At 40.1% G+C, this 24,076-nt stretch overlaps 1 protein-coding gene across 11 annotated transcripts in view; it reads right to left on the minus strand.

Annotated features, from left to right (window-relative positions):
* GRIP1 (glutamate receptor interacting protein 1) overlaps window positions 1–24,076 on the minus strand; it is a gene marked incomplete at its 5' end in the record, with an annotated part of 699,088 nt that overhangs the window by 275,931 nt on the left and 399,081 nt on the right. For 4 of the 11 annotated variants that reach the window (XM_082635789.1, XM_082635797.1, XM_082635795.1 and 1 more), the window contains one exon: window positions 14,122–14,176. The exons of the other annotated variants lie outside the window; for them this stretch is intronic. In XM_082635789.1, the coding sequence (XP_082491915.1) occupies window positions 14,122–14,176 (55 nt within the window). Of the gene's footprint in view, window positions 1–14,121; window positions 14,177–24,076 lie in introns of those variants that run through there. 11 annotated transcript variants of the gene reach the window in all.

The following is a 24,076-nucleotide window of genomic DNA, read 5'->3' on the forward strand; positions in this document are numbered from 1 at the left end:
TCTACATCTGTGCCTCAGTTTCTGCCCTGCAAACCAGCTCATCTGTACCATTCTTCTAGGTTCCACATATATGCGTTAATATACGATATTTCTTTTCCTCTTTCTGACTTCTCTCTGTGTTAGCATGCGGTATTTGTTTTTCTCCTTCTGACTTACTTCACTCTGTATGACAGTCTCTAGGTCCATCCACGTCTCTACAAATGACCCAATTTCGTTCCTTTTTATGGCTGAGTAATACTCCATTGTATATACGTACCACATCTTCTTTATCCATTCATCTGTCGATGGGCATTTAGGTTGCTTCAATGATCTGGCTATTGTAAATAGTGCTGCAGTGAAAAATGGGGTGCATGTCTCTTTTTGAATTATGGTTTTCTCTGGGTATATGCCCAGTAGTGGGATTGCTGGGTCATATGGTAGTTCTATTTGTAGTTTTTTAAGGAACCTCCATACTGTTCTCCATAGTGGCTGTATCAATTGACATTCCCACCAACAGTGCAAGAGGGTTCCCTTTTCTCCACACCCTCTCCAGCATTTATTGTTTGTAGATTTTCTGATGGTGCCCATTCTAACTGGTGTGAGGTGATACCTCATTGTAGTTTTGATTTGCATTTCTCTAATAATTAGTGATGTTGAGCAGCTTTTCATGTGCTTCTTGGCCATCTGTATGTCTTCTTTGGAGAAGTGTCTATTTAGGTCTTCTGCCCATTTTTGGATTGGGTTGTTTGTTTTTTTTATATTGAGCTGCATGAGCTGTTTATATATTTTGGAGATTAATCCTTTGTCCGTTGATTCATTTGCAAATATTTTCTCCCATTCTGAGGGTTGTCTTTTTATCTTGTTTATGGTTTCCTTTGCTGTGCAAAAGCTTTTAAGTTTCATTAGGTACCATTTGTTTATTTTTGTTTTTATTTCCATTACTCTAGAGGAGGATAAAAAAGATCTTGCTGTGATTTATGTCAAAGAGTGTTCTTCCTATGTTTTCCTCTAAGAGTTTTATAGTGTCCGGTCTTACATTTAGGTCTCTAATCTAGTTTGAGTTTATTTTTGTGTATGGTGTTAGGGAGTGTTCTAATTTCATTCATTTACATGTAGCTGTCCAGTTTTCCCAGCACCACTTATTGAAGAGACTGTCTTTTCTCCATTGTATACCCTTGCCTCCTTTGTCATAGATTAGTTGACCATAGGTATGTGGGTTTATCTCTGGGCTTTCTATCTTGTTCCATTGATCTATGTTTCTGTTTTTGTGCCAGTACCATACTGTCTTGATTACTGTAGCTTTGTAGTATAGTCTGAAGTCAAGGAGTCTGATTCCTCCAGCTCTGTTTTTTTCACTCAAGACTGCTTTGGCTATTCGGGGTCTTTTGTGTTGCCATACAAATTTTAAGATTTTTTGTTCTAGCTCCATAAAAAGTGCCATTGGTAATTTGATAGGGATTGCATTGAATCTGTAGATTGCTTTGGGTAGTATAGTCATTTTCACAGTATTGATTCTTCCAATCCAAGAACATGGTATATCTCTCCATCTGTTTGTATCATCTTTAATTTCTTTAGAGAGAGACAGAGATACATATACATATTTTTTTCTTTGCCTAAGTTTCTCAGCAAGCTTTTTCTAAAAGTGCATGTTGGATATAAATCATCTGAATCATTGCATGCCTAAATATGTCTTTATTTTATGCTCACCCTTGACTGACAGTTCTAGTTTTAAAAGCACACCTCCTCAAAACGTTGAAAGCATTGAAAAAATCTTCTAGAATCTAGTGTTAATAAAAAGTCTGATACCAAGTTGACTCTCATTCCTTTATAGGAAGTCTATATTTATTTCTCTTGAGAAACTCTTAGGATCTTCTCTTTTTCATAATGTCCTAGAATTTCAAGAGAATTTGTTTAGGTCTTTCTTCAGTCATCTTGCTTAGGGCTCAATGGGCCTTTTCAATCTGAAAACTTTCTTTTGTTTCAGGGACTTGTATCAATCATATCCATTATAATTTCTTTTTCTCTCTACTCTCCCAATGTCTTTTTAGGTTGCTTCTGTGTCTTTCCAATTGATCTTCTATGTACCTACTTTGAAAAAATATCTTCCTTCTTTTTTTTTTTTTTTGGCTGTACTGTGCAGCATGTGGGATCTTAGTTCCCCAACCAGGATCGAACCCATGCCCCCTGCAGTGGAAGTGTGAAGTCTTAACCACTGGACTGCCAGGGAAGACCCAGTAGTCATATTTTTATATTCTAACAATTCTGCATATTTTTGCCCCCTTATCATTATAGCTGGTCTTGTTTTATGTATGTAATACTATACCTTCTTCAATGTTTCTGAGGTTAATAATTAGAATGTTTAAAAGTGTATCTTTTGTTCTTGAATCACCTCTCCTTTCTTCAAGTTAGTTGTTAGCCCTCAAATGTCAGTCATTATCAGTTTACATTTATTAATAGAAAACTAAGTTGCTAATACAAGTAGCTAGTGCAAATTATACAGATATATTTCTTCGATCAACCTTTCCTCAGAATGACAGGATGTGAAAACTGGCAGGCTTTACCTGAAGGTCTCGGCCTGGGAACAGACAGTAAGGTAAACAGGCATGTTATACCTGCCTATTCCTCACTAACTTCATGCCAAAATGAGGAGGGTTTTACTCTGAGGGTCATCATCACTACATATCCAGGAACATCTTAAAAGGCTGGTTTTCTAGTTTTAGATTAGGGAACAATACTGTAATGGAAGGTGATTAAAGGGGAGTGGGGTTGACTTTCCCAGGTGTTTCATCCTTCAAAAAAAATCACATTATTTTCTACCCCCTTCTTCTTCCTGATCTCCCAAATCAACACAGATTTGGAGCCTGTCTGTGCCTCCTCTCCCAGGAAGCATGACTCCCCCTGCCCATTCCATTTTTCTTGTATTTGTCCTGGACTATAATGTCTGCTTTGGTTTATGTACTTTCCATCTTTCAGAAATTTCTGAAAATCTCTGGTCTCTTGATATCCATCCATTACTTCCATTTTTAGAACTGCCCTTTTTGCTTTCATGTTGACATTTGGGATGTAGCTGAGGGAAAGTTTTTGGTCAGTGTGATTTGAGCCCCTAATCCTTATACAGATTTTAACATTCGGGAGGCATACATCTAAAACAAATAAATATCGTCAACATAAAAATATCATTAGGAATTAATACTCTTGGAAACTCTTTTGATTCTGAGACTTTATAACTGAATTTTCACAGTTTATGAACCAAACTTACCAACAAAGCATTTAGAAAACAAAGGCAATAAATGAACTTCACTTTGATCTATATGAGGTCCCCTAGCTTTATAGAATGGGAAAAATTCAATTCAATCAGAAACTCTGTGGGGTCCTAAATGTTCCTCAGATTGAATTCAGTTGGGAATTTGGTCATGCAGAATTCAACAACAGTTTGTCCTTCAGCCTCCAGCCCCTAGGCGCTGTTCCTGGCCTCCTGCCAGAATCTTCCTCTAGACTGCCCAGAGCAGGTTTCCAGAGAAGGAGGGAAAGGAGGAGGATGTTGAACACCCCTCTTGTTAGGAGGGAAACTGGGAAATCAGCAGGTGTTAGAGGATGCTGAAGCTCCTTGGAATAGTCCTGGTGCTTACTTTCTCATGTGATGTGAAAACCTGAAAGAATATTTTCAAAAATCAAGAGCTCTGGAGAAAAGGAAGGAGTTAACTGAAACATTCCAAGTCCAAAATGAACACATGAGATTGGTTAATCCAGGAGACCTTTAGAAATTAACGCTATCCCTTCAACAGGGCATTTTCGTTGCGCCAAATACTGTGTATTTGCTGGGGATATAGTGATAAGTAAAGCATGTATATTAATTTCAAGGAATTCATAGTCTGATGGTTGTATACAGATAAACGGACAATCACAATTCCACTTGGAAAGCAAAAGGAAAGACATCTACACATGTTTTATGAATACGTACAGTAGAGGTACCTATTTAGTGGTGTGTTGGTAAATGTTTAACAGCTGGCTTTCTGGGGCTTATGAGGAAGCCTTGATTTATTGCGTATGCCAATTTCCATGGTGTAAACACACCATAGCCAATTTCAAGCTACTAATGTGATGTCACTGACTGTGGAATTGGGGAGAAATGTACAGTAGCACACCATTATATAGTATTTCCACCATACTGATACACTAGACCTTAAGAGTACAGAGAATAAAATGTTGTAAAATAATAATTAGGCAATGATTGGGAAGTGATGAAGTTTGAGCATTTATTACCTTTGTTTTTAATATAATTTATTTAACCATAAGTTTATATAAAATGATGTTTAATAACAGATATGTTTAACAACTGGCTCACAAAACTCTTGAAAATTTAATCACTGGCTCTTTTAAGCTAGTATAAGCTGGCTTTAGCATGCAACTACCCCTATCTGGGGGCTGGGGTGACAGACTTCCTGAAGAACACAAATGAGGGTGGAATCCTTTACCGTAAGTAGGTCTATGTCAGCATTCATTAAACAATCACCTTCTGCTTAGTGGGGAGGGGAGGGGAGGAATTAGCTCCTGGGATAGTAAAGACAGAAAAACCACATGGAAAAATATTCCTTTCCATCCCTATCTGGACATTCCTTCTAGTTTATGCTGATGTGGACCACCAAGTGGGGGGAGGGGTCCACTTGATCAATGGTCCACTAAACAAAATGATCCAAAGGAAATCCTAAATGAGCAGTGGTGCTCATAACTCAGCACGGAGCTGGGGGACCAAGATTTGTTGAGGTTGTACTGGTATTCTGGGGAACGTGAGCAATTCTGGTTATCAAAATGTGTACGCTCAACTGTTACCACCCATATATCAGGCTTCTTTTGATTGCAAGTGACTGAAACAAACCTGGCTGTAATTAGCTTAGGTGTTGGGGAAAATTATTGGCTAACATAACGGAAGAAGTCTAGGGCAGAGATCAGAGCTCACTTAAGGTAGTTCTTGACCAGAGGCTCAGGTGATGATACTGGGACCTGGTGTCTCTTTCTTTTGGCTCCATTTCCATTTTCAGATGGTCTCTGCCTTCAAGGTCACAGGAAGTTGAATCTGCTCAATTTCTCCCTCCCAGCAGCTGAACAAAATCCCAGGCTTGTCTCTGGCGGAAACATGTCTGATTCCCAAGGACCAGTGTGATGTCCCCATGGGGCTCCCTAAATGGTTAGGTTGGTGGCTCCCAAATGCACCTGCAAAGCAGAATCACCTGGGAAATTTTTAAAAATTCCCAAGTGTAGACCACATCCCCAGTCAATTAAATCACAGGCTCTGGGGTTGACACAGGTGATTTTTAAGCTCCCAGGTGATTCCAATGCATAGACAAATTTAGAAACCCCTACATTAGGAGCTCACAAGAGTATGAGTTTTTAGAATCTCCTTCTAATTTATTAAGAAAGTTGAGTTAGGTTAACTTTCTTAGTGTCTACCTCAAAAGCTTTCTTCCTGTGCTGTACCATCTCCATGATGAAGGCATTCCTCCTGCTGGCCCAGGCTGGTCTCCCTCTGCATTTGGCCCTCACTCTCTCTCACCTTGCCTTGCCTTGCTCTGGAATCATCTCTCCTCTGATTTGCATCTTGAAGTTTCACCTCTCTACAAGCTCCTTCCTCTAAACCTAAAAAAATGCCCACATCTCTATCTCATAATACCCTTCCCTATTCCCTGTGGTTCCACCCTCCACCCCTAGAGGCTACTCCCAGGCCATAGCCTCACCTTCACTGTCCACCTTCGAAGAGTGGTGTGTACTCATGACCTTTAGGTGTGCCTGAAGCCCTTATAATCTGGTTGTGGACATCACTACTCTGCTGAAACTGTTCTCTCAAAGGTCAATGATGACCCACTTAAAAAGCTGAATGGCTGTTCATTTTCACTCTCCTTCTCACTGAAGGCTGCTCTCTCTCTCTCCTGTATGAAATATTATCCTTGCTTCACTTTTTGGATATTATGGCATCCAAATGCTGCTTCCCTCACTGTTTTTCTGCCTTTGAGAACACATATGGGCTATGTATTCCAAACACATTTCTGCCACCTTTGTTAGCTTTAAAAAGCCTTTGAGAACACATGTGAGGTACATATCCCGAACACATTTCTCAGGAGATGTGTGTCAGGAGATTTTAAAGTGAAAATATACTGAGGCAACAATTTAGAACACCAAGGATTCTTTTCCCTTAGAGGTTGTTATGAAATACTGAGTATAGTTCCCTGTGTTACACAGTAGGTCCTTGTTGGTTATCTATTTTATATATAATCGTGTGTATATGTTAATCCCAAACTCCTAATTTATCCCTCTCTCCCTTCCCTTTGGTAACCATAAGTTTATTTTCTATGTTTGTGGGCCTATTTCTGTTTTATATATAATTTCATTTGTATCATATGATCCTGCAATCCCACTCCTGGGCATATATCTGGAGAAAACCATAATTCAAGAAGATATATACACGCCAATGTTCACTACAGCACTATTTACAATAGCCAAAACATGGAAGCAACCTAAATGTCCATCGACAGATGAATAGATAAAGAAGATGTGGTATATTTATACAGTGGAATATTACTCAGCCATAAAAAAGAATGAAATAATGCCATCTGCAGCAGCATGGATGGACCCAGAGATTATCACACTGAGGTAAGCCAGACTGAGAAAGACGGATATCATATGATATTGCTTATATGTGGAAGCTAAAAAAAAATGATACAAAGCAATTCTTTAAAGATACTCAACACCATCATTTATTTGAGTGAAAATGTGGAAACAAACTAGGGTGATATGTTAAGTATGGTAATCCACATAATGGAATACTACAGAGTCAGTAACATCTTATGACAACAGTGTGCTAACACACACAAGTGGGCAGAATTTTAAGAAGAAAATGTAGGGCAAAGATATGGGTTCACATCTAGTATAACTTCAACTCTTATTAAAAAGCACATAGAATAGGATAAATTGCAAATCACCTTGCCCCCCACACCAGGTTCCAGGTTTCCATTATAACACCAGCAATGTATTTTTAGTGACATGACGTAAGATTTTACCTTTTCTCTTAATTCATCTTTGTTTTGAAAACTGGGTAGAAAATTTACTCAGTACAAATTTTAATTATTGTGCTTTCTTCATATGTTCAGCTGTTTAAAAATCTAGTTTGAATTATTAATAAGAATTAGTAACAGTAATTCTTATTATTGTAATAACAAATTAATACTTTTTCTCATTTTCTAATAGCCTGAGAAGGTTTGTCTGAATTTAGGTGGTTACCACTGACTTAATATGAGACCATTTTGTTTCAATTGCTTTTTTAATGGCAAGGTCAAAGTGTCTCTTTGCATTTGAAAGGTGAAGTAACATCCTTCAAGAAGCTAAGTGTGCATGGCTTTTCTTTGAGAGACATGTGGTCCTGAAACTTTAAAGTGATTACCAAACAAATTTTGCAACAATATATTTTCTTCTGTAGATGTAGAAGGCACAGATGATTAATTTTTAGGTGAACATACAATTCTCACACATATGGGCAGAATAGTGCCAAGAGACTGACTGAATGAAAGAGAGAAAAAGGAGAAGGATCTAAGCATTGACTGCTCCCTTATATTCCTAGAAATTTTCAGAATACATATTTTGCCTTCTCTTGAATTACCAAAAATATGTTTTCTGTCAGAATAAAGTAAATTGACTAAGACAGAAATTCAAATCAATTGCAGTAGAAAATTAGAATGAAACAATTTTCTTATAGCTAACATGAGCATAAAGCCATATAAAAGCTTTTGCATATGATCTTTAATTTATAGATGAGGAAACTGAGGTTTAACGGGGAGGTTCAGTTCTTTTTTTTGGCCACACAGGTAAAAACAGAAGAGCTGCGACAAGATCACATGTCATCTCACTTCTAAGTCAATTCTGTTGCCCCTATACCATGTAGAACACTGAGGGATTAGTGATGTATTACCTTGGTTGATTTCCCTTTAATATTCTGGGTGAGCAGGTATCAATATATGGTTTCCACCCCCCTTTTCCTACTCTAGAAAAAGTGGGGCAAAAAGGAAACACTGGGTCTCATTTTCCCAAAGTGAGAATGCCTATCCTGAATTGGAATTCCTTTTCTCAGTAACGAACCAGCTTTTCCTCTCTGAACAGCCGCAATCATATCAGAGAGTCTGGACTCTTGTTCATAGGAGGTTATATGAAGGATAACCAGTTACTCCATCAGAAGGATGCGTGGCTTCTGGAAGGAGGAAAAGCATTTCCAGCATGCAATTCCCATCCAAGAAGATAGGGGAGAAATAAACCTGGCAACTATGACAAGCCGAGCTAGTTTTACAAAAGAATAGCTTCAGACCACTAGGAGTAATGTGGTCCAAGCCGCTGTTCCATGTGAACTCCCTCAGAGCACTGGACAAGGAGCAGAGCAAGAAATCCATCACCATCCCCTCAGTTAGCAGCACTTGTGGGGGAACAGCAAGACTTGCCTGAGATCCAGTTGCAGAATTCTCCTATTCAAGTGGGGTCTCTCCATTTGCGAGAGAAATATGCTCGTGTCCTAGCAACTGATGACACTTCAACAAAATAAGACAATCTTATTTTGTGCAACAGCTTTTAAGGGCATGGAATTTTAAAAAGTTTATAGGCTGGAATGATGAATGAGTAAACTAGCTTCAAGGGGATGAAATTAAGAGGTAGAGGCAAAGGAGAAAGGATATGTTTTCAGGTGAGATGTGAAAAGGGATGGAAAGTTAATGAGGTAGAGAGATACAGTCAAGCTGTTCCAGATGGCAGCATCTGACAGAGGAGGACAGCGTGGGTTAGCAGAAGAAATGGGGATGGGGAAATGCGAGTAATGAGGTCCAGCAGGGAGAGAGAATATTCTTAACCCAGATGATAATCAATTCTGAATCATATCACGGCGTGGATGAGGACTCATCAGAGGAGAATGCCAGAGGAGCTGGGAGACTAGACACAGACAGATGGCGAAGTGCAGAGGGACCTGAGCAGAAAATTCGAAGCCATCAAAAGCGGAGCAATCACATTCAGAACAATGACATTGAACTCAATGGCTGATACAGAGTTCCTTGGATTAAAAGAATATTGCAGAAGGGAAGACATAGGAAATATTTTTCCTCTTCCATCAAGACCAAAAAAAAAAATTAAATGTACTGTTGAAATTGATGGAGATTACACATAGAAGATGAATTTCTGAATAGAAAAAGTTTTAAACGTTGGATGAGTGTCGAAGAGTTTAAAAAGACTCAGAGCTCACTTAAATGGTCCTTTGAAAGGTTATCAGACACATCGTGAGATCGTTCTTATTGAAGAGAATTAAGAATAAGATCGCTGGCTGACTAAAATGGTTGAGTTGCAGTTCCATCAGGAGACAAGTCCTAGATTAATGTCTGACCTTCCCTTTCAAGCACGATGATTCCATGCTGGGGGCGGGGGTGTAAGGAGCAGAGACTGAGAGGAAGTGCCTTTTAATCCTGCTCAGCACCAGTGGATAAAGTGAGGCCCAGGAATGCCCAGGCAGCAGGAGAGGAGAGAGGATACCCAGGCTGGGAGGGGTAATCAGGAAGAAGAAAGAAAGAGTGCACAGCAGGGGGCAGTGGGATGCCAGCCACAAGCTCAGATGCCCCACTGGGACTCAGGTCAACAGGGCTGCCTGGAGTAAGCTAATGGGAAAGGGACAGGGAACGTTCATTCTATTCTAGGCCATATGTGTGTCTGGGAAGAGAGAGGAAGAGAAGGCAAGTAGAAGGACTTCCCTGGTGGTGCAGTGGTTGAGAATCTGCCCGCCAATGCAGGGGACATGGGTTCGAGCCCTGGTCAGGGAAGATCCCACATGCCGCGCAGCAACTAAGCCCGTGCGCCACAGCTACTGCACCTGCGCTCTAGAGCCCGCGAGCCACAACTACTGCGCTCGTGTGCTGCAACTACTGAAGCCCGCGTACCTAGAGCCTGTGCTCCACAACAAGAGAAGCCACCGCAATGAGAAGCCCGCGCATCGCAACAAAGAGTAGCCCCTGCTCGCCTGCAACTAGAGAAAGCCTGTGTGAAGCAACTGAGACCCAACGCAACCAAAAATAAATAAAATTAAAAAAAAAAAGGAAAATAAAATGACACTTAGGCCAGCTATGATAAATGATTTTGAAATCTATACTAAAGTGAAGGCAGAGATTTTTGGACATGAGTCCTGAGCCAGTAAAGAGAAGATGGGGAGATAAAATGAATGGAGACCAAAAACAAGAGGTGACCAGAGCCGCATGCTCCCTGTGGAGTGTCAGTAAATATTAGTTGGCTGATGTTGACTTTGGTAGACAGAGGAAAGCTTGTGAAAGAAAAATGCCATTACCAGTGGAGCATGGAAATTCCAATCTCCCAACTAAAAACAGTGGCACCTGAGAAAGAAGTGGGGTCACACCAGTTATCACACAGAAAATGATTCTTTGCAGAGGAGGCCAACCAATTTCAAGGAGAATAAAATGACACAAACATGACGTGAGAAACAGAACAATGGCTGTAGAAGCTGTGAAAATATATTCCCTTCCCCAAGAACACACTCACCTCTCTTAAGGTACTGTAACCCCTGGCAAAGAAAGCAAGCTCTCAGAGGTAAGCAGTTGTGAAGGTAGGTGCCAAGAAGCCCAGCTTTACTTGCTCAAGAAAATTCCTTTGTTCAATGTGTCTGGAAAACATTATTTTTGGGTTTGGCTCCTATGCTAGGTAATCAGTAGACGGTCTCACTGTGGCGTTAGAACAGAGGCAGAAGACAGCATCTCTTCTCTAGATTTCATTATTAGATGTAAAAGAATACTTTTGACCATTTTGGTCTCTTAGTGGCCCAAAGTTCCTATCTTAACTGTAGGACCAGGACTTTTAAGAAAAGGTTATTTTCTTTTCCTTGATCTACCTTGGTAGGAGGTCCATAAGGCAAACAAATTGAAACAGTCACTTGAAGCCTTAATAAGAAAACAGACTCAATTCCCAAGTCTGAAGAGTACTAAGGCCACCTAAAATATGTTCTGCCATAAACCTGCGGGTCATGCTTCTATGCAGGGTGACCAAAGGATTTGTCTGTAAAGTGTATATTTTATAGATCTTTAAAAATCATTTCACAAATAAAGAACAATTTATTTATTGTTAAAAATATATTGATTTTAAAATGCTTGACACCCTTATAAAGTGTCCCAGCCCAGGATTTTAGTACAAAAATGGCAGTGCCTGGCACACACAGTAGATACTCAACAGTTATTTGTTAAATGGACAATAGATGAATGAATGAAGAAACCTAAAACACAAGTAAACTACTAAGAATTTGTGTGTGTGTGTAGAAAATAGTTTACCTTTAATTGCATCCTTTTCTCTTTAAGAGAATCAAAAAGATATTATAATTGCCATATTGTTTTTTCTTGTGGGTGACACCAACCACAAATAGCAAAGTAGTCTCAGAAACACAAAGCAAATCTTCCCTGCCCCTCCTAAGAGCTGGACAAGGTTCTAGCCACAAGGGGTCCAATAAGGAACTTGAAGCATTTGCTAAAAACTCACAGAAAATTCATAAGTCCTACCACTTTCAACTAGGCAAATCTAATTCCTCTTAATAGACAAGTTGCAGGGCACTGGGGTAACTATCTGGAGGAGGTGTATTAGGTGAAGCCTTCAATGGGTATAAAGAAATATATGCCTTTGGGGGTGGAGAGTGAGGGTGTGGGAGCTGTGTGAGGAGGGGGACAAGGCAGGAAAGAACCTTCATCCAAGTGCGTAACTGCACATTACTCCTCACCCCAAAAAAACCAAAGAAGCGTAATTTAAGATTGTAATTACATATAGTTCTTGGTTTCATTACTACAGCCTAAGAAAAATAGCACAACAGGTAGGGGTGGGGTGCTGGAACTCAATGTATCCAGTTTGGAACAACAGGTAGCATTAGTGGGACTTGAACTTTGTTTGACAGGACGGTAAGGAGATGACAAGGTAGGTGGTGCATTACTCAGACACATCTTGTCCAACATCTGAACATCCAGTCAAATGCACAGAGGAACCGAATGATGGCAAATTGATTCCACATAGAGATTTTACTGCAGTCATCAACTGGCAGTCTTCAGCCAGATGCCAAAGAGAAAAGAGGCAGACAGATATAAAGATTTGGGGTGGGGGGAGTGAAATAGCAATGACAAAGAAGGTATCAATATTTTCCCCATTTATCTAGATTTCTAAAACTATCTTAGTAAACATTTAAATCTCCTTTCACTAACGGACAGCAATGCTTCCGTAAGACACAGAAAACTGGACAAAGTTTAAAAATATTTGTAAAAACTAAAAATTGCTTAGGTTCACTTTCATCCTAGTATGTAGGATTTGTAAAAGAATCTCTGATACACATGAATAGAAAATATCAATTGTTTTATGGTTATAATCTAATAAGAGCATCAACTTCTTAACATCAAGATGAGTAAATGCTAAACTCAGCTAAGAACTTTTTAGAATAGAGACCTTCTAAGTCTTAGCCCAAACCATCACATAAAAGATAGTCTGTTAATAGTGATTCATAAACAGAAATGGTACATTTGTACCAAGTGCAGAGGATAAAGTCAAAACAGAATTCACTACCCCATGCTAACAGCCTAATTTAAAATGGATAGTCTTTCCTATATTTTTCCCAAAGTACCTTTTCAAAGGACTTGCTCTGCTATCCAAACAACTTGCAAATGCCTTCGGTAAGTTTGGCTCTAGTATTTATTCTCTTTCCTGTTATTGACTCAAGATCTATTCCACACTATTTGCTTTGTGCTCATTCTTCTGCCAAATAAAATATTAATTGCATTTTTAGCTGTACTGCTGGTGATAAAAGAACTCTGATATGTCAAGCTGAACTGATAGAAACAGCATCCATTAACATATTTATAAGTGCAGAGCTTCTAGAGCATAATTACATCCATTAATTACTTGACAGTACTCATGTCACAGGCTGCAAAAGAAAGGCATTTGCAGCTACACACTTTTACTCAGAGTGAAGTTTTTTAAAATAATAAATTCTCTCTAAAGAAGATTCTATCTAAAGGAAATAAGGCAAAAGAGCTCACACATCTATCCGCACCTAAGGCAAGATTTTTAAAAACAACATTCACTAACTTTGCAAAAGAAGGCTCACAAAGTAAATGGGATGGCATACGGAGAGTGATTTCAAAGAAAAGCATATTTAAAATATTACGGAGAGATTTAATTAATATTTTAGAGTTCTAAGAGAGACAATCACAAGCCAGGAATTCTTGAAGGGAGGATACAAAGCAATGGTGTTTTTTTTTTTTTTTTTTTTGCGGTACGCGGGCCTCTCACTGTTGTGGCCTCTCCCATTGCGGAGCACAGGCTCCGGACGCGCAGGCTCAGCGGCCATGGCTCACGGGCCCAGCCACTCCGCAGCATGTGGGATCTTCCCGGACCGGGGCATGAACCCATGTCCCCTGCATCGGCAGGCGGACTCTCAACCACTGCACCACCAGGGAAGCCCAAAGCAATGGTTTTTTACTTTCAAATAAAGTTCTTCAAACAGCACATAAGACCAAAGCATTTCAAATTACCTACCTACATTTCTGAACATGCAATTCTAAAAAATAAACAAAAAAACTAAAGCTGTCCTGGGAAAAAGCTCATGTCAGAAATAAACAGAATAAACAATGATTCTGTGCATTCGTCAGCTGTGTGGGTCCTGAAGCTGCCAGCTGCATTTAGCACGTGTGTCATGGAAAGGACAGTAACACACACGTGAATTTTCTTGCCCAGTTAATCAGCATGCAAAATGACAGGTTCCCATGATAACTTCAGCACCGGACACAAACGCATTTTCTTTTCAGCAATGAATGAAGTTGCTAAGAAAAAAAAGACACACAGACACACAGATACACACACACACACACACACGCCGGGTTCATGATTTCAGCATGAATACAATCAGGATGTAAGGACAGCAAGCAAAGCCCAGTCTACCAGTCCATATCTCTCTATCTATCTACACCTATCTCAGAGTTCTTTGTTGCTTGACAATAAATTGTAAAGGCAGTCATATTTGAAAGTAAAAACCATTAAACTGTGTTTATAGGCTACTGCAGCAGACTCGCAGAGTGAATAACAAGGAAATTACGGTACCTTTAGTAAGTCGCCTCAGAATTTGACAACGGCATTTAAAAGAGACAGCTATCATTCTTGCTCACTGCTTGCCGTGGCAAAGTGTACTCCGGGCTCTGCTCTGGTGGCTGCAGCAGCAGCATATGAATTCCTTGCGCACATACCAGGAGAAAGGTAGTCCCAGCGGGGAGTGACAAAGCTTAATTCCTCTTGCCTGATGCAGAGGTCCGCTACTTGTCATCTGGCAAACCTGTGTCATTCACAACTCCTGGCACCCCTGCCCGCCACAGCCTCCTCCCCCTGCATAATCACAATGGCTTAGAAAGTGAGGCTGTTTCGATAGCAACCAAGGACCAAATTGTGAAAGCAGGGACAACGCTGGGAGAGGAGCCATTCCATAAATCTAATACTAAACACTGAGCAATACCTACAGCTTTAGGCAAAGGGCTATGTTTTCCCGTCAGTTCAGCCCTCCACCCCCTTCCCTTTCCAGCTCAGCATCAGGTCAGTGTGCTTCAGGGCTTCTCATTTAACTGGAAATGCAAGTGAAATGCCTGCACTCTTCCTTCATGGGGAACCGTTTGTATCATATACTATGTTCTTTGAACAACAAAAAAGAAAGGCAAAGGAGGGAGGCAGTCTCTCTCTGGGATGCAGTAGAGAATAGTATTTTTGCCTACAGAAGAGATGCAGCCCTATGACAGAAAGACAGCACTGTGTGGCACTTTACAAATCTATGAGGGTCAAGCCAATCTAGATGGAGAGAGGAAATGCAAGAAGGGCTCAGGAAAAGGGTGCCGGCAAGGCGATCAACAGGCAGATGGAGTCCCAGCCCCTTTAATCACCCTTTCCAAAAAAGGACTTGGCTGGAAAGCAACACAGTCAAGACAGTTTCTAAAGATACCAGGAATAAAAAGCAAACAAGGCCAAGTATTTCTATTTTTAAAGTACCTTATTATCCTATTTCCCAAACAACCCTCCCCCAAACCATTCTTCTCATTATGCAAATAAAACAGTCTTGCAACATAGCAGATATTTGGGAGTATCTGCTTCAGTGGAGTGAAGAGCAAATGAACAAACTCTTCACAATCCATTCACAAAATGACAAGAAGGCGGAGCAAGTTCCTCATCTGCCAGCACCAGCCTACTCACTGTACAGTCAATACAAACTAACATTTGGTACGGAATTTTAATTCAAGAACCTCGATAAACATTCCAAAAACCAAAGGAAAAAAAATCATAGTTGGCCAGGAACTCAGTGAATTAGTCAAAACAGAAAGATATATCACTGTCCAAACTATTTGATTAACATTTCTAGGACTATATAAATTATTCATGTAGTCTTATTCTCTACTCTAAAGCTGTAAAAAAAAATCTTTCAATCTCGTTTCTAAAATAACTCCCAACATTCCAAATTTAATGATAGAGCTTTATCCTCTCCATCCATAATTGCCATAATAAGTCAGTTTCAACCCACTGATATTGAAATGTGTATGCTTCCTACTTGGAGTCCAATAGAAAAATAATTTCTGTGGGAACAATAGTTTAATATCGTAAGCATCTACTTTAAAGGTCTTTGAAAAGAATGAAATTCCCTTACCAAGGATGTTCTAGCTAGAGCTGTCATCCACCACTAATCAATAAGAAAGTATATTAAATGGATTGTACTGCAGAATCAAATTTTTATAACTGTTTCAATTAGCATAAATCTGTTTTTGAATTTTAACCCATCTCATTTTCATCTCTATTAGGTCATCCCCTAGTAATATTTTAGCCTCCTTGATTTCTTTTTTTTTTTTTTTTTTTTTTTGCTTTAAATGAGATGTACCTTACTGGTAGAGAATTGGGTTATGAGTGAAAATGAGATAAATATTTATAGTTAGCTCTTTAATAGAGCCTTCCCTAAATTTGTCTTTCTTTAAATCCAGGCACTCAGAATATGCAGCTGTCAAATAGCATTAGTAAAGTCTTGCCAGTGGAACATCACCACTCTAGCCCATTTTTTAAATGTCTATTCAAATAAAACTCAAAATCATACAGAAATCTCTTGCCCCCTGCTATTATGCCAACTCAGATCTAATTTGCTTTTTCCTTAAGGCTAAAATAATCAAATATTTCCTCTTTTACTAGAACACTTTTTTTTTTTTTAAGGCTCTGTCCTCTGGTCCTAGAAAGATCTTCAGAACTGCCAAAACATCCTGTTTTTCTGGCAGGAGAAATAACCCATCCTAGAGCCCTTTTTAAAGGTTCCCGAGGGCTCAAATTAGGGGATTTTTTTTTTTTCTCTTTGTATATCATGGTTAATCCAGCTAATCCAGCTGAGCTCATGCTCAAAGCTCCAGGAAACTTACAGAACTGGAGCCATCCTGGAGTAACCCTTTTCCAGGAAATGAAGGAGTCTGCCATGTGTTCCCACCTTCTTCCACGTGTGGCCTCTCTAGTCCTCAGAGATTTCCCTGGGAGTCATTCCCAACTCAGCCTTCTTACTGTAAGCCCCTCCTTCTTCTGTCACCTAATCAGAGCCCAGCCTCAGATCCTGAATTCGAATGCTGGCAAAATGCCTTCCAGTAGCGTGAATTTTTTAATCTCAAAATTTACTGACATGCAGGACAAAGGTCCCAAGCAGCTACAGGCAACTTGTGGAACTGGACCACAGTCTCCTACCATAGCCACCCCTGGGGCAGAGGAACCTCCATCTCTCAGCCACCAGACGAATGCAAGCACGTGTCCTTGGAGCCATCAACCGCATTCTTCATGGTGGCTCAAACTTAACAATGTGCTCTTTGAGGTCAGCAGGTGAGGGCTATAGAGATAGAAGAGCAGGCAGAATTACACAAAATATATATCGGATTAAGTTCCAAGGTGATCTGGAGAAGAGCTGGTTCATGAAGTTTACCCCTCTTTTTTTTTTTTTTAAACTCAATATATGAATTGGGCTTACTGAATTTAGGATTGGTTATTCCCTTAAAATGATAATTATTTCAGGATTTTAAAAAATATTAATTTTGCTAAGGTATAATACAAGTATACTGTGTGTATGTGTGTGTATTCTGTGTGTGTGTGTGTGTAAAATTTTTAAAACCAGATTACAAAGCACATCTATACACAGTGTCTCATTGGAGCGACTCTGTTATGGGTTTTTGTTCCAGATAAGGAACCTGTTTCTCAGAGAGAGCACTTTTCATCACAGTCATTCAGCTAGTAAGTGGTAAAGAAAAGGAAAGAATCCAAGGTTTCTCACCCTGGCTGAATATCCTTTCTACTCTTTGCTTTTTCACTGTGTCCCTTTTTCATTGATAGAAAACGTGATCCCTATTACAGGGGGAAAAAAGTCCAATTAACAAAGAACCTTTACGTGTAGTTACATTTTATAATAGGAGGCAAATCTAGAGTCAATCACTTCTTCAACGTCCCCTTCTCCCCTACCTGTGCCCATGCCCCTCTGAAGCACAGGTAATGTGCCCAGAACCACAGCGACCAGAAGGAACCAGAAACCGGAGGCAGTTAAGACAGGCACCTTCAGGCTCCAGACCATTAATTACGTACCAAGTGTTTCCCACAGGAGTCCATTCTGACTAGATAGCTTGCCCGCTCTGACTAGTTGGCGTCTTTGTCATGCTTGTTTTTAAATATTCTGAATATCACTGCCAATGACAGTATGGTACTAATTCTAGGATGGGGGAGGGGAGTGAGGACAAAAAACCCTTTCATACTGGCTCAAGGACTCCAGTATCTTCTCGAAACCATTCCACAGCACCATCAATAGTAGGTGGGAACACACACACACGCGCGCACGCGCGCACACACACAATTCTTACTCTAATTTTTCTCATCTCTTTGATTCTCCTCCATTGTATACACTCTTCTATATAATATCTCCACTCCCAAAATAAACACTGCTGTTTGCAGATTCTCCTGATTCTTAGCAAGAAAGAGTCATCATGAACCATAAATTTCCTGCCATCTACCTACACCTGGGGAATTCATTTAAAAAATAAAAAACATAAAAATGTGGTTAACTCCACAAACAAACACTGCACTATTTTATATCATTAGAAACAATTTGATTAAATTACTAGAATAATTTGTACCTTCTTCCTGGTTTCAACTGATTTTGTAATTCTGTTACAAAACACACTTGACAGACCCCATTTGAGTGTTTATTTAAATATTACTTCTTTTTCTTTGAATGCAGTTGATTCAAAATGCTAAACATGTTTAGGTCATTAATTAAACACCACAGGACATCCTGAATTGGCTAGTGTTGAGGAGACTGGTGTTTTTCCCTCACAGTTAATAACTTTTAGGCATCTCCTGAGTCTTGAGGGTATTTTAGAACACAGCAGTGTTCATGGCGGTCTTAAAATGGGACCAGAACCCCCTTTTCGGTTTCTTATGGACACTCTCACTGACTCATCATTAGCTTATTATAATCTGCTACTTTCAGTTTCCTTTTCAAAGATGTTAAAAGCAGCCATGAGCCTCAAACAGGTTAGAGTCCTTGTGGCCACTGTCTGCCACTTAATTTATGGAGTGTGTCAAAGTGAGGCCAAATATTCGGATCGGGCTGCAAACAGAACGTGCCACTGCCCAACTGGAGCTGAGGGCAACTATGAGAAAGAGGAAGAACAAGACCTAATTTACTGACAGCAGTGTGAAGGGTGAGGGTGTAATTGCCCAAGACAGGATTTATTAGGCATTTTTAACAAATATTTTATGAGAAAACAGTTTTGCAGAAGTCATGATGCCCTTTAGGAAGTGTCATTAGGACATACTCTTGCAAATCTGGGGTGATTAAAAAGCACTTCGTGGCTCTGCGCCTCTGGTGTGTTGTGATATAAAAGGGAGGGTATAACGCACACCCCGTGCTTCTGGCGTCCAGGCCCTAATGCCCTTCCCAGTGCCAGGGGAGGAAGGCTGCTTCCACTCAACATGAGAAGGCCAGGAAAGCTCCCACCGAGGTAAGGACCTTAGAAATGTGTCAGCTAAAAGCATCTGGTGGAAAAACATTAAAGCATGGAATATGTAGAAAATGAGAAATGCAGTACAAGAGGAAACCTGCCACAAATCACCCTCCTGAGCCCAGGTTAAATCCAACGATTTACTGGGGCATTAGGTAGAGAGAAGACGGTATAGTGGCCAAAAGCTCATGCGTTAGAAACAAATTGCGTGGCTTTGAATCCTGCTTTTACCACTAAGTGGCTGTGTGACCTTGAGCAAGTTTCTTACCCTTCCTGTTCTTCACTTGTAAAATGGTGAACATCATTTCTAGGCTTGTTTTAATGATGAACTGTGTTATTTGTACAAAGTGGCTTGAACACAGAATAGCAAAAGGTTTTATTAGTCACTAGGTATTTGGTAGAGGATACAGTCTTACAATCTGGCAGTTGGTTACAGAGCCCAGATTCTTGAGATGGGCATTGGGATTCACAACTAAAATGATCCCTTTTCCATGAAGTCTTGCATGATCGCAATGGCACAAAGCCATCTCTTTGGATGCACCATGTGCCTTCCTTTTCAGAGCATACCTCAGATTTATTTCTGGTACTTCTGGCAAGGTGACCCATGAGGACCCTGTCCTTTTCCAAATATGAAGAAACACACAACACAGCTGGTTTTTCACTGAAGTCAGAGGCAGCAAGAGCAACAAAGAAAAAGGCAAAGTAAAAGTAATGCTAAAATTAAAAAAAATTCTGTCTTTGGCTTGCTCTGTGAATAAAGAAAGTAGCAAATACAAACTCATCCTGATAGTAGATTGTGGTGTGACAAGCATAATTATCGCCTGTCAAGGATGGAATGTCAAAGTTTTTTAGCCATGTGTCACTAGATATAGAAACTTTTAGACAGATACATACTGTTACTTTAGAGATATATTATCTGTCTAAAAGTTTGTATATCTAGTGACACATGGCTAAAAAACTTTGAAATTCCATATTCAACAGGCCTTTGTACTATAACAATTAACCTCTAAACTGAACTTGTTGCTGTTTTAGCGGCTATTTTAATTTCTTCCTTTTATTGAAGTATAGCTGATATACAATTTTGAGTTTCAGGTGTACAGCAAAGTGATTCAGTTATATAGCTATATATATCTCTATATATCTCTCTATATATATATATCTTCAGATTATTTTCCATTATAGGTTATTTTAAGATACTGAATATAGTTCCCCGTGTTATACAGTAAATCCTTTTTGCTTATTTATTTTGTGTACAGTACTTTGTACGTTCATAGTAGCACTATTTACAGTAGCCAAGACATGGAAACAGCCCAGGTGCCTTTCAACAGCTGATCGGTTTAAGAATATGTGGTATAGGACTTCCCTGGCGGCGCAGTGGTTAAGAATCCGCCTGCCAATGCAGGGGACACGGGTTCGATCCCTGGTCCAGGAAGATCCCACATGCCACGGAGCAACTAAGCCTGTGCGCCACAACTACTGAGCCCACGTGCCACAACTACTGAAGCCCGTGCACCTAGAGCCTGTGCTCCGCAACAAGAGAAGCCACCACAGTGAGAAGCCCATGCACCGCAACAAAGAGTAGCCCCCGCTCGCCGCAACTAGAGAAAGCCCACTCCCAGCAATGAAGACCCAACGCAGCCAAAAATAAATAAATAAATAAATAAATATTTTTTTTTAAAAAAGGAATACGTAGTATATGTATACAATGGAATATTATTCAGCCATAAAAAAGAATGAAATTTTTGCAGCAATATGAATGAACCTAGAGAATATCATACTAAGTCAGAGAAAGACAAATATTATATGATATCACTTATATGTGGAATCTAAAAAATTATACAAATGAATCCATATACGAAACAAGAACAGGCTCACAGACATAGAAAGTAAACTATGGTTACCAAAGGGGAAAGGGAAAGGATAAATTAGGAGTATGGAATTATTCTGACAGCTTTCATTTTGTGAATACAGGAGTAAAACCTTCCGTAGTGAGAATGTATACTTTGAAAACAAACTACAACAAAAGCCTCCTCAATTCTAAGACACTTGACTCATTCAAATAAAACTGAACTGAATATTTTAAGGCATACTATAGATATACAAAAATCTAAATAATTTTAATAAAATGAGGGAAAAGTAAGTCTGGATATAATTATCATATATGATACGATGAAATGGACAAATGTTTCACACCTTCAAGTAATGTGTATTGTGGGTCATTAAAACACATTCAATTAATTGGGTGACCAAGGCCACCACCCACCAGAATATTTTAATCAAAAAACAGGGAAATGATGGCGGAAAGTATGAAAAAATCCCCACAGGAAATAGGAGGCAGAACTGAGAGATGCCCTAAGGAGTCAGAAGGCTAAGGTTGAAGTTCTGGTGCAGTTACAGATTGGGCATTTCTGGGATAAAAGTTGCTCGGCACCTCCTTCATGTTGGCCACCGTGATGTGCCCTGTGAGTGCAAAGGTGAAAAATACACAATCTCTTTGCTGCAAACGTACATTCACCGGGATAAATTCCAACTTAGAATACACAGTCCAGAATTCCAACCAAAAGACTATGGAACCACTTTATACAAATTGCCATATAGCCTTATAAACTGCTCAGGCCTATGCAGCATCAAGGTCCCCCTCCCCCTTTAAAGAAGGTTAACACCTTGACTTTTCTGGGGGGACCCACTCTCAGACCATGTGATGCGAGTGCAGCAGGCACTCCCTCCAACTGCCCTTCCAGGGCTGACCACACAAACAGGTCCAGAAATAGGCAGTCATACAAGCCAAGCTGATGAGATACAATCCCAGGATTTTTGCTAGAACTACAAAAAAGAAGATAACTCTCATTCCACCAAGAATGGTAAGGTTATATGCCCGAAGAAAGGTGTCTTTGAACCATGCCAAGACAGGGGAAAGAGATGGAGAATGACAGGTTCCTGGAGATGTTGTTGGAACATCTGGATCCATCCCCTCCTAAAACCATAAACCCTGGACTTTTTGGTTATATGTGTCAATAGTGTCTCCTTTTTGCTAAATCAGTTTGGCTTGGGTTACGGTCACTTGGGATCAAAAAGATCTTGACTAACTAAACATCTTTCTGAACTTCAGATTGTTGACCTGTAAAATAAGGGGATTGTGTCTCTAAAATCCCTTACAGCTCTGCCATTCTATTCCAATACTGCATTCACCTATCTTACGGTGCTGCTGTGGTGATCAAATGAGATAGTGAATAGGAAAGTATTTTGTCAAAGTGCTCTATAAAGAGCAAGAGAGTTTCTGAAAATAATAATATTCAAATGTGTGTGTACGTATGTGTTTGTGTGTATGTGTATGTGTCTGTGTGTGTGCGTGCATGTGCACACGTGTGTGTTGGAAAAAACATTCGGAGGCTCCGGAACCTACCCATCTGTAATACAGTTACATAAGGAGTACAGACTCAGAAAACAAGGGGGAAAAAGGTCTCCTCTCATAGGAAATCCACACTTTATCAAATTCAAAGTTTTATACGAACTATATCCTGTCTTCCTAAGCTCATTACCACACCTCTCTCACTTAAAAAAAAAAATGCTGCCCATTATTTTTCACTTTTTTTTTCCTTATAAAAATAACATTAAAGGGCTCCTTGGGGATGTTTTGCAAACACTCTCAATCACTGATCACTGACTCTGAGAAAAAAGTCAAGGTGTTTCTTTAAGAGGAAACAGCCCTCTAATAATTCCTAAAGGGAAAAAAGGGACTCCATAAAGATGGAAGGAGTATAGAAATTAAGAAAAAGAGAAAAGAAGTCAGTAGAGAGGGTCATTCTTTCTCTCATCAGGCATCCTAATATCCACTAGGACACAAATAAAAAATAATAGAATTAACATAAAATTAAAAAAATAAAAAGATCCAGTTCCGTGAGCCCCCTACAATCCAGCAAAAGCAGGGTCGGCTTTATGTTCTGGCTGCTCAATTGGGTGAATAGCTACTAGAGGGCAGCAAAGGATCAGAAATGGGCCTGCAGGGCCTGCCTGGAACTGACCAGGTGACCAAACTGAGGCCAGCAGCCTAGAGAAGACCTCAGCCCAGCTTCCCATCATAAGGCAGGGAGCATTAACTTGCAGGGGCCCCTCAACTTTCTCTATGGCTCATGACAAAGCCTGTGTTGACAGGAATGCAAGGACTTACCTGAGCATCCAGTGACAGGAGCATAGGTAGAGAGTCACAAAGAAACCAGGGGTGTAGGGAGAAGCCATGGGGGAGGCAAAGTCAAGGAAAGGTGGGGAGGAGGTTGGGGCACCTGGGTTCTGCCTTAGAATTCAGGGAATCCATTATGTCAACTGTTGTCATCTTTTCCATCATCATTGCCATTACCATGGGCAACAGCAACAAGGCCAGCACTTACATGGAGCTCCCTGTGTGCCGGGCATGGTCCAAGCCTAGACTTACCTGTCCTCATTGAATGCTCACAAAAAGCCAATGCAGGGGGAACTATGATGACCCCATTTTGCAGTTGAGCGAGTTCCAAGTAGTTCCTCTATTTGCCCACTACACTTAGGAGCAATGCTGGTGAATTTGGTCAAATTTCCAGGGTACTGAAAGCTTTGGAGGACAGAGGCCGTCTTTTCATTTTGAGGATATCAAGGCCTAGGACTTGAAGAACAGCAGATTTTTGATACTTTTTTCCTCGAATGAAAGAATGAATGAATGAAGGGGGCATGAGAGGAAAGGACTGGGAGAACCAGAAAGTCCTATTTCAAAGTGTATAGCCAATATACATTGGGATGTAAGAGGCCGAGGACTAAGCACAAAACAGCTGCAGCTCTCAGACTTGTGTGCCCGGAGAGCAGTTCTCATGGAGCACCTCAGTCCAGGAAGTGGGGTCTTGAGAGCAGATTTCATTTTCCTCGCTACCGCTAGGCCTTTCTTTCTTTCTTAGGGCCTTTCCTGTACTAGAGAAGGTGAAACAACAGACATTTCAGGGAGCATCATATTAACCAAGAGCTGGGGGCAGGCACTGCAAGTATCTGGCATG

The sequence above is a fragment of the Mesoplodon mirus genome (assembly GCF_964341445.2).
Source record: "Mesoplodon mirus genome assembly, chromosome: 11".
NCBI classification, from domain to species: Eukaryota; Metazoa; Chordata; class Mammalia; order Artiodactyla; family Ziphiidae; genus Mesoplodon; species Mesoplodon mirus.